The sequence below is a fragment of the Typha angustifolia genome, chromosome 15 (genome assembly GCF_048772165.1).
Source record: "Typha angustifolia cultivar Huaian chromosome 15, ASM4877216v1, whole genome shotgun sequence".
Lineage (NCBI taxonomy): Eukaryota > Viridiplantae > Streptophyta > Magnoliopsida > Poales > Typhaceae > Typha > Typha angustifolia.
Genome location: NC_133253.1, coordinates 4,820,237 through 4,836,523, shown reverse-complemented (window position 1 = coordinate 4,836,523; position 16,287 = coordinate 4,820,237). Strand labels below are relative to the sequence as shown.

The 16,287-nt window shown below is 36.8% G+C and overlaps 3 protein-coding genes across 6 annotated transcripts; 2 read left to right on the top strand and 1 right to left on the bottom strand.

Annotated features, from left to right (window-relative positions):
* Positions 1-110: 110 nt before the first annotated feature.
* On the top strand, positions 111-3,132 carry LOC140779690 (sec-independent protein translocase protein TATB, chloroplastic). The gene is made up of 6 exons (XM_073124904.1): positions 111-417; positions 509-630; positions 1,390-1,449; positions 1,634-1,757; positions 2,592-2,714; positions 2,809-3,132. The coding sequence occupies exons 1-6, from the start codon at positions 180-182 to the stop codon at positions 2,925-2,927; spliced, it is 786 nt and encodes a 261-aa protein (XP_072981005.1). The 5' UTR covers positions 111-179; the 3' UTR covers positions 2,928-3,132.
* Positions 3,133-4,139: 1,007 nt separating this feature from the next.
* Positions 4,140-9,322, top strand: LOC140776954 (probable E3 ubiquitin-protein ligase RHB1A). Of its 3 annotated transcripts, none has more exons than XM_073120824.1 (6): positions 4,140-4,355; positions 5,143-5,289; positions 7,401-7,581; positions 7,660-7,815; positions 8,195-8,304; positions 8,894-9,322. In XM_073120824.1, exons 2-6 carry the CDS (start codon positions 5,221-5,223, stop codon positions 8,921-8,923), a joined length of 546 nt encoding a protein of 181 aa, XP_072976925.1. In that variant the 5' UTR covers positions 4,140-4,355; positions 5,143-5,220; the 3' UTR covers positions 8,924-9,322. The 3 variants fall into 3 exon arrangements, with proteins under 3 accessions (XP_072976925.1, XP_072976924.1, XP_072976923.1); XM_073120823.1 differs by having other exon boundaries at positions 4,143-4,355; positions 5,125-5,289; positions 7,401-7,584; positions 8,894-9,313; XM_073120822.1 differs by having other exon boundaries at positions 4,144-4,355; positions 7,401-7,584; positions 8,894-9,311.
* A 1,453-nt stretch (positions 9,323-10,775) lies between these two features.
* Positions 10,776-15,960, bottom strand: LOC140778071 (uncharacterized). 2 transcript variants are annotated; one of them, XM_073122604.1, is made up of 8 exons: positions 15,826-15,960; positions 13,756-13,778; positions 13,517-13,675; positions 13,235-13,337; positions 12,584-12,733; positions 11,930-11,993; positions 11,082-11,268; positions 10,776-11,003 (listed from the first exon to the last, which is right to left on the bottom strand). In XM_073122604.1, exons 2-7 carry the CDS (start codon positions 13,776-13,778, stop codon positions 11,093-11,095), a joined length of 675 nt encoding a protein of 224 aa, XP_072978705.1. In that variant the 5' UTR covers positions 15,826-15,960; the 3' UTR covers positions 10,776-11,003; positions 11,082-11,092. The 2 variants fall into 2 exon arrangements, with proteins under 2 accessions (XP_072978705.1, XP_072978704.1); XM_073122603.1 differs by having other exon boundaries at positions 10,776-11,268.
* Between the last annotated feature and the right edge of the window lie 327 nt (positions 15,961-16,287).

Here is a 16,287-nt window from a genome sequence, read left to right as displayed (position 1 = left end):
AGAAAAAGAAAAAGAAAATAATAATCAAAGCTTGATTAATCATAGCTAGGTTCGATTAAGTTTGGCTCGATAGGAGATCTTATTCACCAAACGGGGGATAAATCGGGAATAGGGGAGCGTGAGGTGCGGGTCCAATTACGTCCCGACCACACCCTCCTCTCCTCCTCTATCCCTTCGCGATGGGCGCGGCCACAGCGAGCCCTCTCGCTTCTCTCTGCTACTCTCATCACTCGAAGACGACCCTTCTCTTCTCCTCCTCCTCCTCCTCCTCCTCGTCTACTCTCTCCTTCTCCAGTCCCAGAAACCCGATATCTCGATTCCATGCCTTGATTCCCCAACTGGGTCTTCGCTCTCTCTCGACCTGGAGCGGTCTCAAGCATCTCGGCGTCGCCTCTCGCCGTTACTTTGTCCAGAGAGGTCAGCTGCTACTCGCTCTCTTCTGTCTCTCCGAGTTTAAGCTTCGATTTGGAGGAAGTTGTTGATTGCTTCTTCTTTTTTACGTTTGCAGAAAAGAAGGGAAGATGCCGTGGGAGAGTTGTTCATGCTTCTTTGTTTGGAGTCGGAGCTCCGGAAGCTTTGGTTATTGGAGTGGTAGCTTTGCTAGTCTTTGGCCCCAAAGGTCTAGCTGAGGTGAACTCCTTTGGATTCTTAAAGAAACGTTTGTTGTTTACGCACGCATCATAAAATTTTCATTGACTCAAGACTTTGAATGTGGATGCATCATATCTACGGGGAATAAATTAGATATAAGTGAAAGGGTGAAGAATCCTGAGCAGGGTAATTATAATGCAGTTGCAGGTTAGAGTAACATAATTACCATCAGATGATGGTCATAGTGGACAAATCACCTACGAGTTCATTTGGCGCTACTGTTAGGGTCTAAGTTTGAGTTATGTTTCTTCTTTACTCAATGAAGTATCTGTATCCCTTGCTCGATAATCTGTAGTATTTTCCTCCCATTAGCTTTATCTAATTCCAAAAAAAAAAAATTCAAAGTGAGGGTGAATCAATTTTTTTTATTTTATATTAACTTGCTTGTAGTTGTTACAAGGAAAGTAGGCACATACTGAAAATTCTGTGAACAAGAATGACCAACTGTTGCACACTTGCATTATAATCGGCACCTGTTGCCAAAATGTAGCACATCGGATTTTGATGTGCTTTGACAAGTTGCACTAGTAATTACTATTCCCAAAATAAGCACCACCAAGGAGTATGCTCTCTCTCCCGCTCTTTCTCCACTCAGTTGCATCATAAATTTTTGGTCAGAATCAAGATTTCTCACAAACTAGAAAGTGACACCTTAATCTCTGCGCTACTTGTCTGCTGTTCCTTTTTTAAGTTTATGTGTTTTAGCGCATTCAACTTAACTACCATATATAAGTGCAGGTAGCCCGAAACTTGGGAAAGACTCTGCGTGCTTTCCAGCCAACAATTAGAGAACTTCAGGTTGGTGACTAGTTTTACTTGTTATCTGTACTCGTTGGATCATGAAGAGGGATTGTATTCTGAAAAGAAAGCCATGCAGACACTATAAAGTGAAAACCAAGCTTTCAAGAAATAAAACTGCATGGTAATTTGAACAGAATTTCTGTTAAGTAGCATATGCAAGGTGAGTTTTTTTGTGCTGTAGGATGTGTCAAGGGAATTCAAGAGCACCCTTGAGCGGGAGATAGGACTCGATGAAGTTGCTCCTACTACAAGTTATAAGTCCACCAGCTATATGAACAACAATCAACAAGCTGTTGTAGACCCAAGTAAGTACTTATTTTAAATATTTAGTAAGTGTGTCAATTTCTTAGTGTGCAAGAAAAGCTCAGAAGCTCCTCAGGGCTTGGATTCTAAAATTAGTTTATAATATGGATTTTGTATTCTTTGCTGTTATCTTTCTTCCACAACTAGATTATTTCTATTTCTAGACTCTAGAGGACTTTCTGAGGGGATTACTCTTTTCGTTGCATGAACTTAAATTGCAACCAAGATTATTGTCCGCTCTACCCGCTAATGAGACTGTAACGCATTATGTCAAGCTTCTCTATTTTATTATTTTGCTTCAGGCAAGAATTTCTGCACCAATTTCTAGATAATTGATGTCAGGTTGACAGTTGATCGTAAGGATCTGTCAGTTATGTGGGAACTTCTCATATTCTAGTTGTGCTGTAGTGGACCCTATATTGTTGGAAAATGGCTTGATCTGCAGTTTTTTGTTTTTTTGCTTCTTCTTATTTTTTTTAATATTGTCTATGAGATACCGAGTTGCATTCCTTTCTTGTATTAAACTTCACTCGGGTTTGTAATCTTCAGGAGTTATTCCTATCTATCGCCATGTCTTCCTGGTTATGTAAGTAAACCTTTTCTTGTATATACTCTAGCCTCTGGGTGCTCTTTCCACGTATTCTTTCAACCTGTTTTCAAGGGAGTAATTAATCTATTTAGATCTGTTCTAATGCATACTAATAATCATTTTTGTCGTGTTGCTGATTGCATGATCCATAGAGATGAAAAAGTTATTTTAAAAGTTGAAATCCTTGGTTAATAAATGGCAACAAAGGTGGAACATTCAAGATTGGTTCTCCATTTCTAATATGCAGATGGCAAGCCAACAGATGTGGCCTACTCCAGTGAAGAGCTTCTGAAAGTCACAGAAGAGCAGCTTGCTGCAGCTGCAACAAATCCTCAAACAAAGCCATCCACTCCGTCAGAACAAGCACAAGGTTTTGTATTCTTCTACTCTGCTGCCACCCTGTGCATTGGAAAACCCTGAGTTGCTTTTTTACTTGTATTTGTCACAACATCCCCTTTTGGCAGTGGAATCGACAACCTCAGAAGCTGCGGTTACTACTTCCACAGAGGTAACAGCTACTTCTGCTGCTCCTGAGAATGCTAGTCAAATGCAATCATCTGAGAAGGCAGACAATGAGAGATGAGGATCGCAAACATCCATGTTACGAAGGCAAGCAAAAAAAGGAACGAAGATAATTTTTTTTGTATACGAGATAACTGAGCAAAATAGTAGAAGAGGCTTTGGATTAAGAATTGTAATATCTTGCTCCTTGTCTTAATGATGATTTTGTAAGGTTGTGTACTGGCTGCTTTTAGATATGGATCAAAGTTGTAGCTATGATTTTTCTACTACATTTTTTATTTGGAAAGCAGCAACTCTTATCTGTGCATTTACACAAGCAGAGGATTTGTAAATCAGATATTAACCTCATTTGATAAGCTTTTACTCTTGCTTTCATCTCTCTCACATTTCAAATGCTAATACATTATTTAAGATATTTTTTCTATCAAAGTGAAATCTGGTTTAATAAGTTGTACTGAATAAAATCAATGTTATCATCAATGCTAATATATTTTCTCTAGCTACATTTCATTTCCTCTACCACACTAATCGTGTCTGGTATGAAAGTTTGTCACAAATGGACTCGAAATGTAGGTATCAGAACTATAGAGCAATACTTTAAAACTATACTTCACATGCGATGAGGAAATATCCTCTATAATGTTCTCTTTCTTAAGAGAAAAAAAAATGATACGTGTACCCCTCTGAAATTTTTTTTGTATATATATATATATATATATATATGCCCCTTAAAAGCCTTTTTCTTCGTAATATAGATCTCAATAAAAGTTAACAGTTAATATTAATCTATTTAAGTACTTCAGGGTTTAATATGTAGTTATCATTAAGTAACTAGAGAGGTATATAAAAACAATAGGATTGGAAGGGTATTCGTATAAGTAGAAAACTTAGAGAGGTATTATAAATAAATCATTAGTTCACGAAAGACAAATCTTTTTTAAAAAGGATTAACTATAAGTACGCAATTAGGGGGAAAAAAACATTATATAGGCGGGTAAATGACCTTCATCCTACGTGGCAAACTTGGCAATGCGACACTTGGCAAGCTCCGCATAATATTTGAGCGTAGAAGCTTTATTAAATCCCACGTATCCTCGTCACTGCTCGTTCACACGTCGCCGATCCCGATACGCCTTACGTAGAGAGATTCATTCCTTTGATCTCTGGTCTAACAATCGGACGGTGGACAAGAACCCCATCGTACGATTTCCCCCGATATGTTGATTTCTCGCGCTGCGTTCTCATTTATTTTACAAAATTTGAGCCTCAAAAGACCTCCACTCTCTCCCCCTCCTTTCTGTCTCCTCTCCTCCTCCTCCTCTCTCTCTCTCTGTCTCTCTCTCTCTCTCTCTCTCTCTCTGTCTCTCTCTCTCTCTCTCTCTCTCTCTCTCTCTCTCTTCTCTGAGAGGGAGTAGAGGAGAAGGGCGAGAACCCTCACGTCTCCGCCTTCCTCTTCGTCGATTTCGATCTCCCGGAGTTCTGGTACTTGGTAAAAATCTTCATCTCTGGTTCATTTATTCCCCTCCTCAATTGCACGATCTTGTAAGGCGGTTTTTCTTGCTGTCGAATGAGAATTCCGTGATTAATTTTTTTAACCGGATTGGGCGATCAGGCCCCTCAGAATGATCGCGTGGTGCTCTATTTGGTCTCCTGAGATCAAGAGGGTTCGGATTGTAGTGCTCTGAGGTGATCGTGAGGAACGGATAGCAGTGGATGGGTGGAGTTTCGTTGATGGAATGAAGTTTTGATTGCGGATAGATAGCTGCTTATAGAGGATAAAAATTATCAAGAACTGAGATTGATGAGATGAACTTTTACTTTTCTTTGCTTTTCTTTGGATTGTGTTGGGATTTGGGAATATGAGTGAGTTAATTAATACCATATGGGATCACAAGTTTTGGTGGATAAGATGAATGATGCTAGGTTGGAGAAAGAACGTGTTAGTCCCATTTGATATATTTATCTTATTTTAGTCGGAAGAACCTCTTTACAGTTTGAAATCTCCTTGTTAATTTTCAGATATACTGCTCACAAACTGATGTCACCGTTGTCTATTTGATGCTAACTTGATGACATCTCTTTTGCTATTCTAAATCCACTTCATAGAGATGCAAACTTGTACGTGTATGTTTCTGATGCTGATGATTCTGTTACCCCGTTTATATAGATATACTGCATGCAACTTTACTCGAATTTCATGCTAATGCTTTGAGAGAGCTATCTGTTAACTCTTACATTTCTCTATAACACTCTAGTAGCCTCTGTTCTTATGTCAGCATATGGGGAGCAACACATCAGCTTGCTGTAATACATTTAAGCAACAAATTGGAAGTAGACTGTCCGATTGATATAGAATGGGTGGTTGCTTTTGCTGTTCATTTAGAAGAAGAGCTGTATCAAATAGGTCTCCAACTTACATCTATGTAAGTAGTTTCTGCTTTCCTTGCATGTATGTTTGTGTCATTACTATTTAATTTTACTTGGGCAACCAATAGTTTCTGCCTATATTACCTTTCCTAATTCACACTAAACACTTTAATATCATTATACCGCATGGATGATCTTTATGGTTGTCACTACATTTGTCGAAGTGCGGTGTTCCTTGCACTTCTTTGTTTTTAGGTCGATGCAAGCAGAAAAGCTCAACCCTTTCCTCCTCTCTGTTTGCAAACTCCATATCAAAGATGCTTTATTACATGCTTTTCATGTTCTTCCAGAACTTACACATGATATAAAGAGGTGTTTGTCTGGTAATTATGAAATAGTATTTTGAGTCTCTGTAGCAAGTTGTAAGCTCGTTATGTCTATTTTGCTATAATGCACTTCGTGGAACTAGACTGGGATAGGCATGTCAGCCAGTTTACTATCACATTCTGGGATACCTTTTTGCTGATTCAGAATTATGTTTTACCACTTCAATCAATGAATTATAAAAGATAGCACTATGCTTTTACTCATAATAATTTTTGGAACCATGTGTGTGCAAACAAAAGATATTTATTGAGTTTATAGTTCACATATTTTACTAAGATGAATTGGTCATGCAGTACAAATCTGCAACTGATTAATCTCTAAGGTAAAGATGCACTGAAGTAACTTGGGTCAAAAGGAATTTAAGTTTGAATTAATATGCTAAAGTTGAAAATATTTAATTATCTCTAGAAGATCTATTTCACTTAGAATAACAAAAGATAACCAAAATATAAAATACAAAGGCATAAGCAAACACAATGATTTTAACATAGAAAAACTCCCGATCATTTAAGGGTAAAAAAAACACGAATCTCTTCTATGAGATCAAACCAAACATTATAAAACTAACGGTTACAAAACATTTACAGTCCAATTGTTATTACTTATAATCTTCTTGATCGTGCTTTGCTTGACTCCCCCTCAATGCACCACATCCCATACTTGATACTCAACCTTGGTAACCCTTAAGGTTATAGACTTGTCTCTTTTAACCCTTGAAACAATATCTAATAAAATCTCTAATATAGTAAAACTCCAACAATTTAAACATTAATCTCCCCAACTATGGTCTTCAAAGAGATTTTTTGGCCTTTAGGAGTGGTATATCTTTTTTTCAAGGCTTTCCCTTTTATAACCTCCTAAAATTTAGGCTTCTCAAACCCTAATCTAGACAGAAAAAAAAAACTTTTTTTGACATGTTCAAACAGGTTTAAATAAGCCCACTAAAAACTGCTTTGAATGACTTTTGAAGCTCTCGGGCAAAATTTTGTTCAAAGTTTGTTCAAAGAAACTACTCATCTTTATTTTATGAAGCTCTCGGGTAAGTCTTGTTCGAACAAACTTTGAACAATTAAAATTTGTTCAAATAAATTTTAAACAATTAAAGTTTGTGTGAACAACTTCGAACAATTGAAGTTTGTTCAAACAATTTCGAACAAACTTCTCAGCTTCTCTTGAAAACTTTTCAGAGCTCTTGGGCAACTTTGTTCGTACAAGATTTAAATGAATTTCAAACAAGCTTCAAATAAACTTAAACAAGTTTCGAACTTCAATCTTTGTCGTACCAGCTTTATTTATCTTCCAAATCTTATAGGACGTTATACCACAGCCCATGTAGTAAAAACTAGAGGAAGTATATTATGACTAACTTTGTTTAGTTACAAATTTGCCAATTACACAATTTAACAAAAGTCATATTTTTTATTTGAAAGATAAGAATCTTGTTTTCTCAATTTAGTTTCTTTGATCTTTTTTCAGTGATCATGGAATTCTATATGTTTGTTGGATTACAGGTTTATGGTGCATATTGGCATATGTAACTGCAATTTATTAAACAGAACAGTCCCTGTCAAAGAAAATTCTTTTGAAAAAAGATGACTTACCAATGCGAAGTGATTCCACTGAGTAGAAGTTTCCTTGATATTTAGAGAGAAGAAAACTAACATGGTAGTTATTAGTAGAAGAATGGGGAAATGATTCGTATTCTAAATAGATAGAAGTATACTTTTGGTCGTTCTTGTTCTGGAAAACCCATTTATTACCTTTTTTATTTCCTTTCTAGTGCCCACAAGATCTAGAGGAATGGGAACAATTATCCTCTTCCCAGGATGCGTCATCCAGAGTCTCTCTTGACGCAAATCTGGATACATCTATTCCTGACACTTACCAAGCACCACCTGTGCCACTGCCTTATGATGTGGATTCAGCACACTCACAAACCATTGCTGATAGTTTTGGAAACAGTGGTAATAAAAGCAATCATGTACAAGCAGAAGGTTCCCAGTCAACCGGTGAAACTAACGGTATCTTTAAATTTTCAGGTGTATTTGGGACTCTCAGAAATATGGATTGCAAAAGCAAAGCTGGTCAGGATCAGGAATATCTTACTTCGGCAGGAGATGAATTTTATGAGGTGAAAAGAACAGCTCCTTCAGGTCCAATTGATGAGGAGGATGTTTGTCCCATTTGTCTCGAAGGTACTATTTTGTCTATTTGTGGAGAACTGTATGCATTTTTTTGGTGTTGGTGCTGCTTAGAAAATCACAATTCATCCGTAAGAGATAAAGCAGGAAGCAGTTCAAATCCATTTATCTATTTGCTGATGCTTGTAGGAACTTGGAACAACTATAAAAAATTGATGATCAGTGTAATGGAAAAATAATTGACATTTTGTTCTTAGAGATCAATCCTCATGTTGAAGCTACTTATCCTGCTGTCTACCTATCTATATTTTCCTGTCCCAAGTCTGAGTTTTAAAACTGTTAGGCATATATTGTTCAAATGTTCTTGGTTGCACACTTGCACCCACAACTGAGTAGTCTTAATTACTCTATTAACTTAGTTTCTTTTCTCCAGAGTATGTTTCAGACAATCCTTGCATCATGACTAAATGTGAACATGATTTTCATCTTTCTTGCATTCTTGAATGGATGGAGCGAAGTGATACCTGCCCCGTTTGTGACCAGGTTTGCACCACAAAGAAGTTAAATTGCTTTATGTTAAGCTGCTTATCCATGATAAATTTGACTTTTTTGTCCCACTATATATGCCTCTTTTCTGTGAGATTTCAGATTCCATGTGGCTGATATCATTAAGGGTTGATGGATAAATCATTATCTGATCCGTCTGCTTTATTGTGCAATCTGCTATAGTGTCAATTACCAAGTCTAATAAATTTAGGGTTAAGATGTTTATTTTGATGAAAATGATGTAAAGATTTCAGATTCCATGTGCCTGATATATTGAAGGGTTGATGGATAAATCATTATCTGACCTGTCCGCTTTATTGAGCAATCTGCTATAGTGTCAATTACCAAGTCTAATAAGTTTAGGGTTAAGATGTTTATTTTGATGAAAATGTATGCAGGTAAGAAATTCTTAATCTACAGTCCTTGGGAATACCTATATTGTGGAATAGTTGGGTATACAATTAGATAATTGGAAACCAAAATGGGAAACTAGAAAGTCGTAAATCACTAAATTGAGTTGGCATTGCATACTTGCAGTGTTGTGTGTATGATCTTTTAGCTTGTTTTGCTAATTTATTATTTGCAGATCATGATGATAGACGATATGTATACTTAGTAGCTGTGCTGATGTTTGCAAGAGAGTCGCTCTCATGGACCTGGTGCCAAACTGAAGGAAGGGAATATACTCATCTTCTTGGCAGGGAATCAAATATTTTCACTGTTGTTTCCTCTTCGTTTGCATTTGTTAAGCAAATGATTCAATACTTACCTTTTTATTTCTCTCTTTGTCCAAAAGCTGAGATTTTATAACAATTTACTGACATGACTGAAATATCGGTTACCATAGCTGGAGGTATCATTTGCCTCGGAGTCATATAAGGGTAACATAATACTTTTATTCTTTTTAGTTAGGATAATGTCCTATAATGACTATCATAATCTTAGACATTAGTTTCAACATACTTTTGGTAAGCACTGGAATCACGTCTCATAAATGGGTTGTTGACATGGCCTGTGGAATTATCTTGGTTTTTCTAAAGAGAATAAGAATTCTAGTTATTTTTGAAACTAGGTTTCTTGGTGATTCCTCTTTCGATTTTCAGTCTACTGTACAATCACGCTTTTGCTGAAATTACAATGTGCTGCTATTTCTCCAAATGAATTTTAGAAGGCCTATCCCAGGAATCTTATAAATATTTGAAGTGTTCATTAATATACACAGAATGAATTTCTGAGTTCCGTTGCATGCATCTTTTAACATCTTGCCTTTGTCGTTGATGTTTGAAGCATCTGTCGTCCATCAACAAGAGCATATCTATCCTTTTTGTTTCTCTGTCATGTCTCAATTGATGAAATTTTGGTTATTCTGTGTATCCCAAGAGTCTGTTTCTTCTTTTCTCTCTCTATTGCCGTTTAGCATCATCTTCAGCAACCTGTTATATTAGTTAGTTACATGTACAGGCTTCCTTTTCTTTCATTTATTGGTTATTTAACAAAGTGTTCGGCAATCTTTCTTGTTCCCCTTCTTCCTGTTTGTATTAATGTCAAGAATCTCTTTTTCTGCTTGCTCTTTGTTGCTAAGTAATCTACGTTGCCTGACTTGATTTCTTTCTCTCTCTTTTTTAAATGCATGACTTGGTGTCGCCGACTTTTATTCTCTATTGGCGGATATGATCATTCCTGTATGTGATGTCGGGTTAGAAATTAGAAGGCCAAATCGCTGGTGGTAATTCCAGCAGCCATGCATCGGCGTGGATTTTACCTCACTCACCATCATGGCATCATGTGGCCTAGGGACTTCTCTTAAAATAGAAGAATAAATAAGAAAAGCCCACTCAGCGGGTAACTATTAGCGAGTCATGCTACTCAACGTAGCGAGATAAAAAAAACAAAACAAAAATTAAAGACCTGTTAATTTTTCTATTTTTTTTAAGACACCTGTCAACTTACATGTGGCAACTCGCCCACTTTTCTCAACAAAAATTAAAAACAAGTAAAAGTTTATGTGGCTAACAACTCACGTACTCGGTGAAAGAAACAAAAAGGTGTCGATATTTATTGTCTGCCCTGTTTATGATATTTCACTAATGCGAGGTAATTAGTGGAGCATAATTCAATCAATCAAATTGGAAAAACTAATTAAGGTTCCAAAGACACCTCGGCTCGCAGTATTGTCGATCCAATTCACGTTACAACCCTCGGAGCTGATGTCGTGGAGCTACGGGTTACTAACTATCCAATCCGGAAGATAAATGCTCGACAGTCAAAAGCTGTGTTTAAGATCAGGAATACGACAGCTTCACCTTACCCACTGCTCAATCGAGTGCGCTCATGTTACCCGTCGGATAAGATAACCATCTGCTTCTCCAGAAAAGATGCATCATGGGCAATCTATGCAGGACTGAAATAATTTTGTATTACAAAAAAGTTTTAAGAAGAAATCAAATTATATTGAATACCAGACAACCTTTTGGAAGCAAGAAAACCATTGTCCCTTGGCTTAGGATGTTAAATTATTTATCCGCTGCCTTAAGTGCAGGGCTAAACAAAATACATGAAACGTTTGTGGGATGACAATTCGATGTATGGTATCATCACATATTGTCTCTACAGCTTACTTATGAACCACATTACCTATGATAATGAACTCAGAAGCACAATAAATTAAAAAGGCTGGATGTAGAATCCTCACACTCCTGTCCAGAAAATCAATAAGCTGTCAGCATTTAACATTGGTACGATGAATTATAATTAGACAGAAGAAGAAGCCCCACAGATTTGTATGCTAATCAGATCTGTGGTTCCCATTGCTGGTAGGTGACATGGATCGCTCCCTGCGCCTTCTATGTGATTCTCTTGCATATGGTGAGTGCGACCGCTCCCTCCGGCCCCTTGAACGGGAGCGATTCCTTTCCCTAGGACGATAAGGAGAGTAACTGCGAGAACGTCTGCGGTCACGACCTAGAAATTTTCATCATCATGTGACAATAAGATTACAATTTTCCAGAAGTAGAGAACAAGCTATAGAATAAAAATACAAATACTGGACATATTTACCTAAATCATAACTGCAGAAGAAAAGGCAAACCAATTAAAAGGAAAAGCAAAAAATCAGTAGCACAGACCCTGATCTTAGTAGCCAGCAAAAGCTGCCACTAAGCGTGAGTTTTTAAGCTTAATCCAAAAAAGTTAATTCAACCTATTGCATGTTACTGTATCAAAGCAAGGTGAGGTAAGCAGATCTACTAACATTACTGTTGCACATAGTCTCATACCTCAATGATGTAGAATCATAGTTTCTTAATAAAACACTAATCCCTGGTAACAACAGTGTATTAGAAGAGCCGCTAGGTGCATAGCTCACTAGCAGTAACCATCCTAGACATCCAAGTTAGCTTCTCATTTGGTTAGCATAATATCGGATTTTGAACTAGTAGTAGATTTTATTGAATTGATGGATCCTCAAGACCTATCATTCAGTAGTTCATATATAGGTTCCTACTTTGTAGAAGTTGTCTAATAATTCAGACTTCTATAATATTCTTTGGGCCCATTTATCTTCTGCCTAATTGCATTTAAAATTTATCCATAAAGATGTAAAACAAGTTACATTATTGCATACCTCTTCTTTCTCTTGCTCCACAGTACTTTCCAGGGGTTGGCGTCCTGCCACGTTTTCTTTTTGCCTGAAGTAATTGTGTAGAAAGAGATAATTTGCAGAACCACCACCAGCATATGACAACAGATTATAATGCCACAATAGTAAGAAATATTTTCAAGGGTACTATTGTCATATTCAGGATTACATCAATTTAGTCAGGGTTCGCATTATCAAATGAAGTTGGCAATGGTTAGCTCAGGTAGTTAGCCTTGTTGTGGCAAGGAATTCTATTTGCTTCAAGAATGACTGCCAAACAAAGAATAGATCCACCAACTTCAAGTTAATGGCCACAATAGGTAGGAGTTTTACAAGGCATGTCATAAGATCTTACTTAGCAGGAATGGAAGGAAAAAAAAGGTATACAGAGCATACAATCATCTGTAATATAGTCGGATTTTGGTGACTTTGGTATGTCGATGCAGAGCTCATGTCGAGATGAGTGAGGTACAGACTGTTAAGAGCATAGATTGAGATTTCGACGAAGCTACAGACACGGAACCTGATGCCAAAAGTTATCAGGCAACATTCATACACATTAAATAAACTACCACAATGTATGATATTTTGTGCCATAACCATTTTCACTTTTCCCTTCTAGATAAAACAGCTCTTTACCTTCTCCACCGTGATTAAGCGACCTTCAAGTACAGAACGGTGCAGATACTTAATGCAGCGATCAGCATCTTCCATTGTCTCCATTGTTACAAAGGCAAAACCACGAGATTCTCTTGACCGAGGATCCAGAACCACATTGCATTCTTGAACCTGCAAATAAGATTATTCTCATAGGCAACCGTTTATTTACAAGAAACACATTAAACAAATGTTAAGATATAAATCAGAGTGACCAAATATATAATTTAGCAACTTCTACTTGCGCGTATACTTAATGAAAACTCCTTATCTAGTGATAAGGCATGCATAGCACTCTGTATTCATGGTATAAAAATCTTAATCCTAAGGTGTTTATATCTCCTTTGGTTATTATGTTCGAGTGTTATCAACTTCTCATTCCTTACTATTGTTAGAGATTGCTCCAAGTAAATTATCCCGACATCTTTATCTAAATAACATGCAACCTAATAAGAAAACCACCCAAAATATACCCCAAGTCAGTTGATCTCACAATTTTAGTGCTGCTAAAAAAATCTTCACTTACATAGTTTCAGAATAGCACAGGCAAATGAAATGAAGATCTTTAACAGCGAAAAAATATTGCTTAACTTTGAGAATGAAAGTAACTAGTAGCTAAGCAAAAGGTCGTACCCGTCCTTCTTTACTGAAAAACTTTTCAAGATCACTGCTAGTAACTCTTGTTGATAATCCTGTCACATACAAGTTATTTCCAGGATTTTTTGCTTCTGGGCTCCTGTCTCGCATATGCAAGTGTAAAGGTAAATAAAAGAAAGAATTTAATGTGGTTACTGCCTGACAGTCATTACAATTTTGAATAAATCCATAAAAAAAGTTGCAGTCAACAAACTAATAATTAAAAGATGTTTGCACCAAAAATAAAAATAGAAAAAGAACAGAGTTTAGCATACATACCTAGATCGGCTCCTATCCCTTGATCTTGATGGTGACCTATCTCTTGATCTTGATGGTGACCTATCCCTTGATCTTGAAGGTGACCTATCCCTTGATCTTGATGGTGACCTTGATCTGCTTCGCCTAGTTGGAGGAGGTGTAATGGATCGGGAAGTATACCTGGAGACATTATCTTGTGAACAAAATTCTATAGTTGATACTTACAGCTACTAGAAATGGTATTGGAGACCACAACTAACCTCACTTCTTTTGATTGTGACATCTATCAAGAACAATAAAATCATAACATCAGAATCTTGTTAAATAAACAAAGAACAACTGCAGTTAAATTGATCTTTTATGATTTTATCTACACTGACCGGTATTATATCAATAATGGCAATGTTATGCAAGTCAATAGGGCAAAACAGAAAACAGTTGTTGCATACTAAATAAAGGACGAAGGAGAGAAAAACATGAATGCAACCAAAGAGCCCTGATTATAGAAGTTGTATATGGTATTGCCTAATGAATATAAGAACATAAAAACTCCATGTAATAGGACTTGAAGACGAGTCCTCGATACGTTATATATTTATGTATGAAGCATTAGACAAGAACTCTAGGGGATCTCTTGCAAGAGTACAGAGGGAAGAAACAAGTACATTAAGGAAAACAATGAGAAAGAGTTAACTAAAAGGTTCTAATCTTTCATATTAGAAAAAGGAAGATGAAGGCATAAGGAGAATGGGGCAAGGTGTACAGAAAAGATTCAAATACAAGATAACTCGAGCTAACAGGATGTGTTACTTAATCAGAAATAAAGAAAAGACTTGTATAGCTGGTTAAAACTAAGTCGTTCAAAAATAAAAATAAAAAGAGGCTGCTATATAAGATAATTAGCTTTCAGTCAATCACATCAACGCCAAAAAGGAAGGGCTGAAACATGAAATTTCAAACACAAGCATCATTTATAGGCAAAGGAAGTGATTTATGTAACATAACAAATGTTGACTATAGGTGGTTTTCATGTTCAAGAAGACATTACTTTTGACCAAGATAAAGATACTTACAAAATCAAATAAACATAATAGGTAATAAATAATCACAGACATTGTAAGAAACATGTAAATTAACAAGAGAGAAATAGTAGCAGCACATCATCATACTCATAGATGACCAAAAGATTAAGAGGTTCAATGCTACCTTAATGATTCTAATGCATTATTAAGAAATGATGAAATCATTATAAAGAACAAGCATTTATGGAAGCAAATATCATGAGGGTAGAACGCTAGAAAACACATGTAAGAGGATCATAGGAGAAGGAAATGGGGAGAGAGTAACTGGGTAATCTCGGCAAAAACATGTCCTCAAAGCAGAGCGCCTCAATTATCCCTCTAGTGGCCATGGGCTGAAGTTCCTCTTGGTCAATTCCCTTTCCAACTGATGGGTGGGTTTGAAGAACCTTACTCATCTATTCCGTTTCTCAGCTAAAATTCCCCTCAACCCAAGGTACCAAATTTCCAAGTCCATGTTGCCGCTAACACCCCACTGCTTCAATGGACTAAATATGCTTGTCTAGACTATGACCGTCTATTGACCCAAATAGTTGAGAGTAAAGGCTCAGTTGTTATTCTTGTTGCTATTGTTAGGACTGAAGTTTTACTTCTTTTCTTTATACCCAAAACTTCTAAATTTTCCCCTCAATTTACAGGCCCATTATCACCAAATTGGTGCTAGTTAATGATCATTTTTTAACATGCAATCTTACAACATATACTCGTTGAAATTGACCAACAGAAAAACCAAACAGTAATAACACATCAAGCAGACTACACCCTGAATTCCCACATCAGCCACTTCCCAAGTAAATGAAAAAGTTAAATTTTAATCTGTCATTTAAAAGTCCTTTGGCAATAATAATTTACTATCCCTTAGAGATCATAAGCTCCGCTCCGATGACCAAAAACAACTTAATAAGGGGGGGAAGACTCTATCCACCGGATAAGAGAAGTTACAGCTAGGATACCGATTCCAGCAAAGGAGCTTTAATTTTAGAAGAAAAAGAAATTGCTCATATAAATTCCATGCTCTCTACAATCACTCCAGTGTTACATCAAAGGATTGGAAGATCTACCAATCGACTAGTAATTCGACTAAGAAAAAGGAAACGATAATATCGGGCGAAAACTTTACTATGATTTAAAAATATAAGGAATTCTAAGAACAATTGATGCGATCATTCATGCGAGGTAGGAATCGAGGCGATCGGTGGAACAGATGAAACCCTAACCCTAACTGCAAGGGAGATGGGATCGGAGCCTTACCGCTTGGGGTCGGGAAGAATAGGGATCGATGGATCTGAGCTCTGGAAGCCGACGAAACCCTACACGAGCACTTCTATTAGGCAAGTCGATTCGAGTTTGGCTCGTCGAAGTCCTAATAAATTCCTTAAATTATTTTTTAATCCTTTTTTATGCGTTGGATTCATGCATCTCGTCACTTCACTCGCGGTCGCGGGGCAAACCAGCGTAGACCTATGGAAATTTACACATAACACCCCTATGATAATTAATTTGTGAGTGGAACATGATATTCTCACTATTTCCGACAAACGTTTTGTTTTGTTTTTTTTATAATAATTTTCAAAAATAAATTATATTGTTTGGTCTTATATGGGCCTTTTGGGCCGTAGCGCTTATTTGGGCCTCAATAAATGATCCTTATGCTAGGTTTCCCTGAGAACTGCTAATATGTAGATATTTTCTAGGAACCAAAAATTAAAGTAT

Bases quoted from the DNA above. Each gene is read 5' to 3' on its own strand.
- LOC140779690 (XM_073124904.1), top strand. From the start codon at position 180: ATGGGCGCGGCCACAGCGAGCCCTCTCGCTTCTCTCTGCTACTCTCAT. The intron at 418-508 runs GTCAGCTGCTAC...TTACGTTTGCAG, and splicing joins CCGTTACTTTGTCCAGAGAG to AAAAGAAGGGAAGATGCCGT. The intron at 631-1,389 runs GTGAACTCCTTT...ATATAAGTGCAG, and splicing joins GCCCCAAAGGTCTAGCTGAG to GTAGCCCGAAACTTGGGAAA.
- LOC140776954 (XM_073120823.1), top strand. From the start codon at position 5,221: ATGGGTGGTTGCTTTTGCTGTTCATTTAGAAGAAGAGCTGTATCAAAT. The intron at 5,290-7,400 runs GTAAGTAGTTTC...TTTCCTTTCTAG, and splicing joins GGTCTCCAACTTACATCTAT to TGCCCACAAGATCTAGAGGA. The intron at 7,816-8,194 runs GTACTATTTTGT...TCTTTTCTCCAG, and splicing joins TTGTCCCATTTGTCTCGAAG to AGTATGTTTCAGACAATCCT.
- LOC140778071 (XM_073122603.1), bottom strand. From the start codon at position 13,778: ATGTCACAATCAAAAGAAGTGAG. The intron at 13,338-13,516 runs GTATGTATGCTA...TATGCGAGACAG, and splicing joins AGGGATAGGAGCCGATCTAG to GAGCCCAGAAGCAAAAAATC. The intron at 11,994-12,583 runs GTAAAGAGCTGT...CAATTACTTCAG, and splicing joins GCTTAATCACGGTGGAGAAG to GCAAAAAGAAAACGTGGCAG.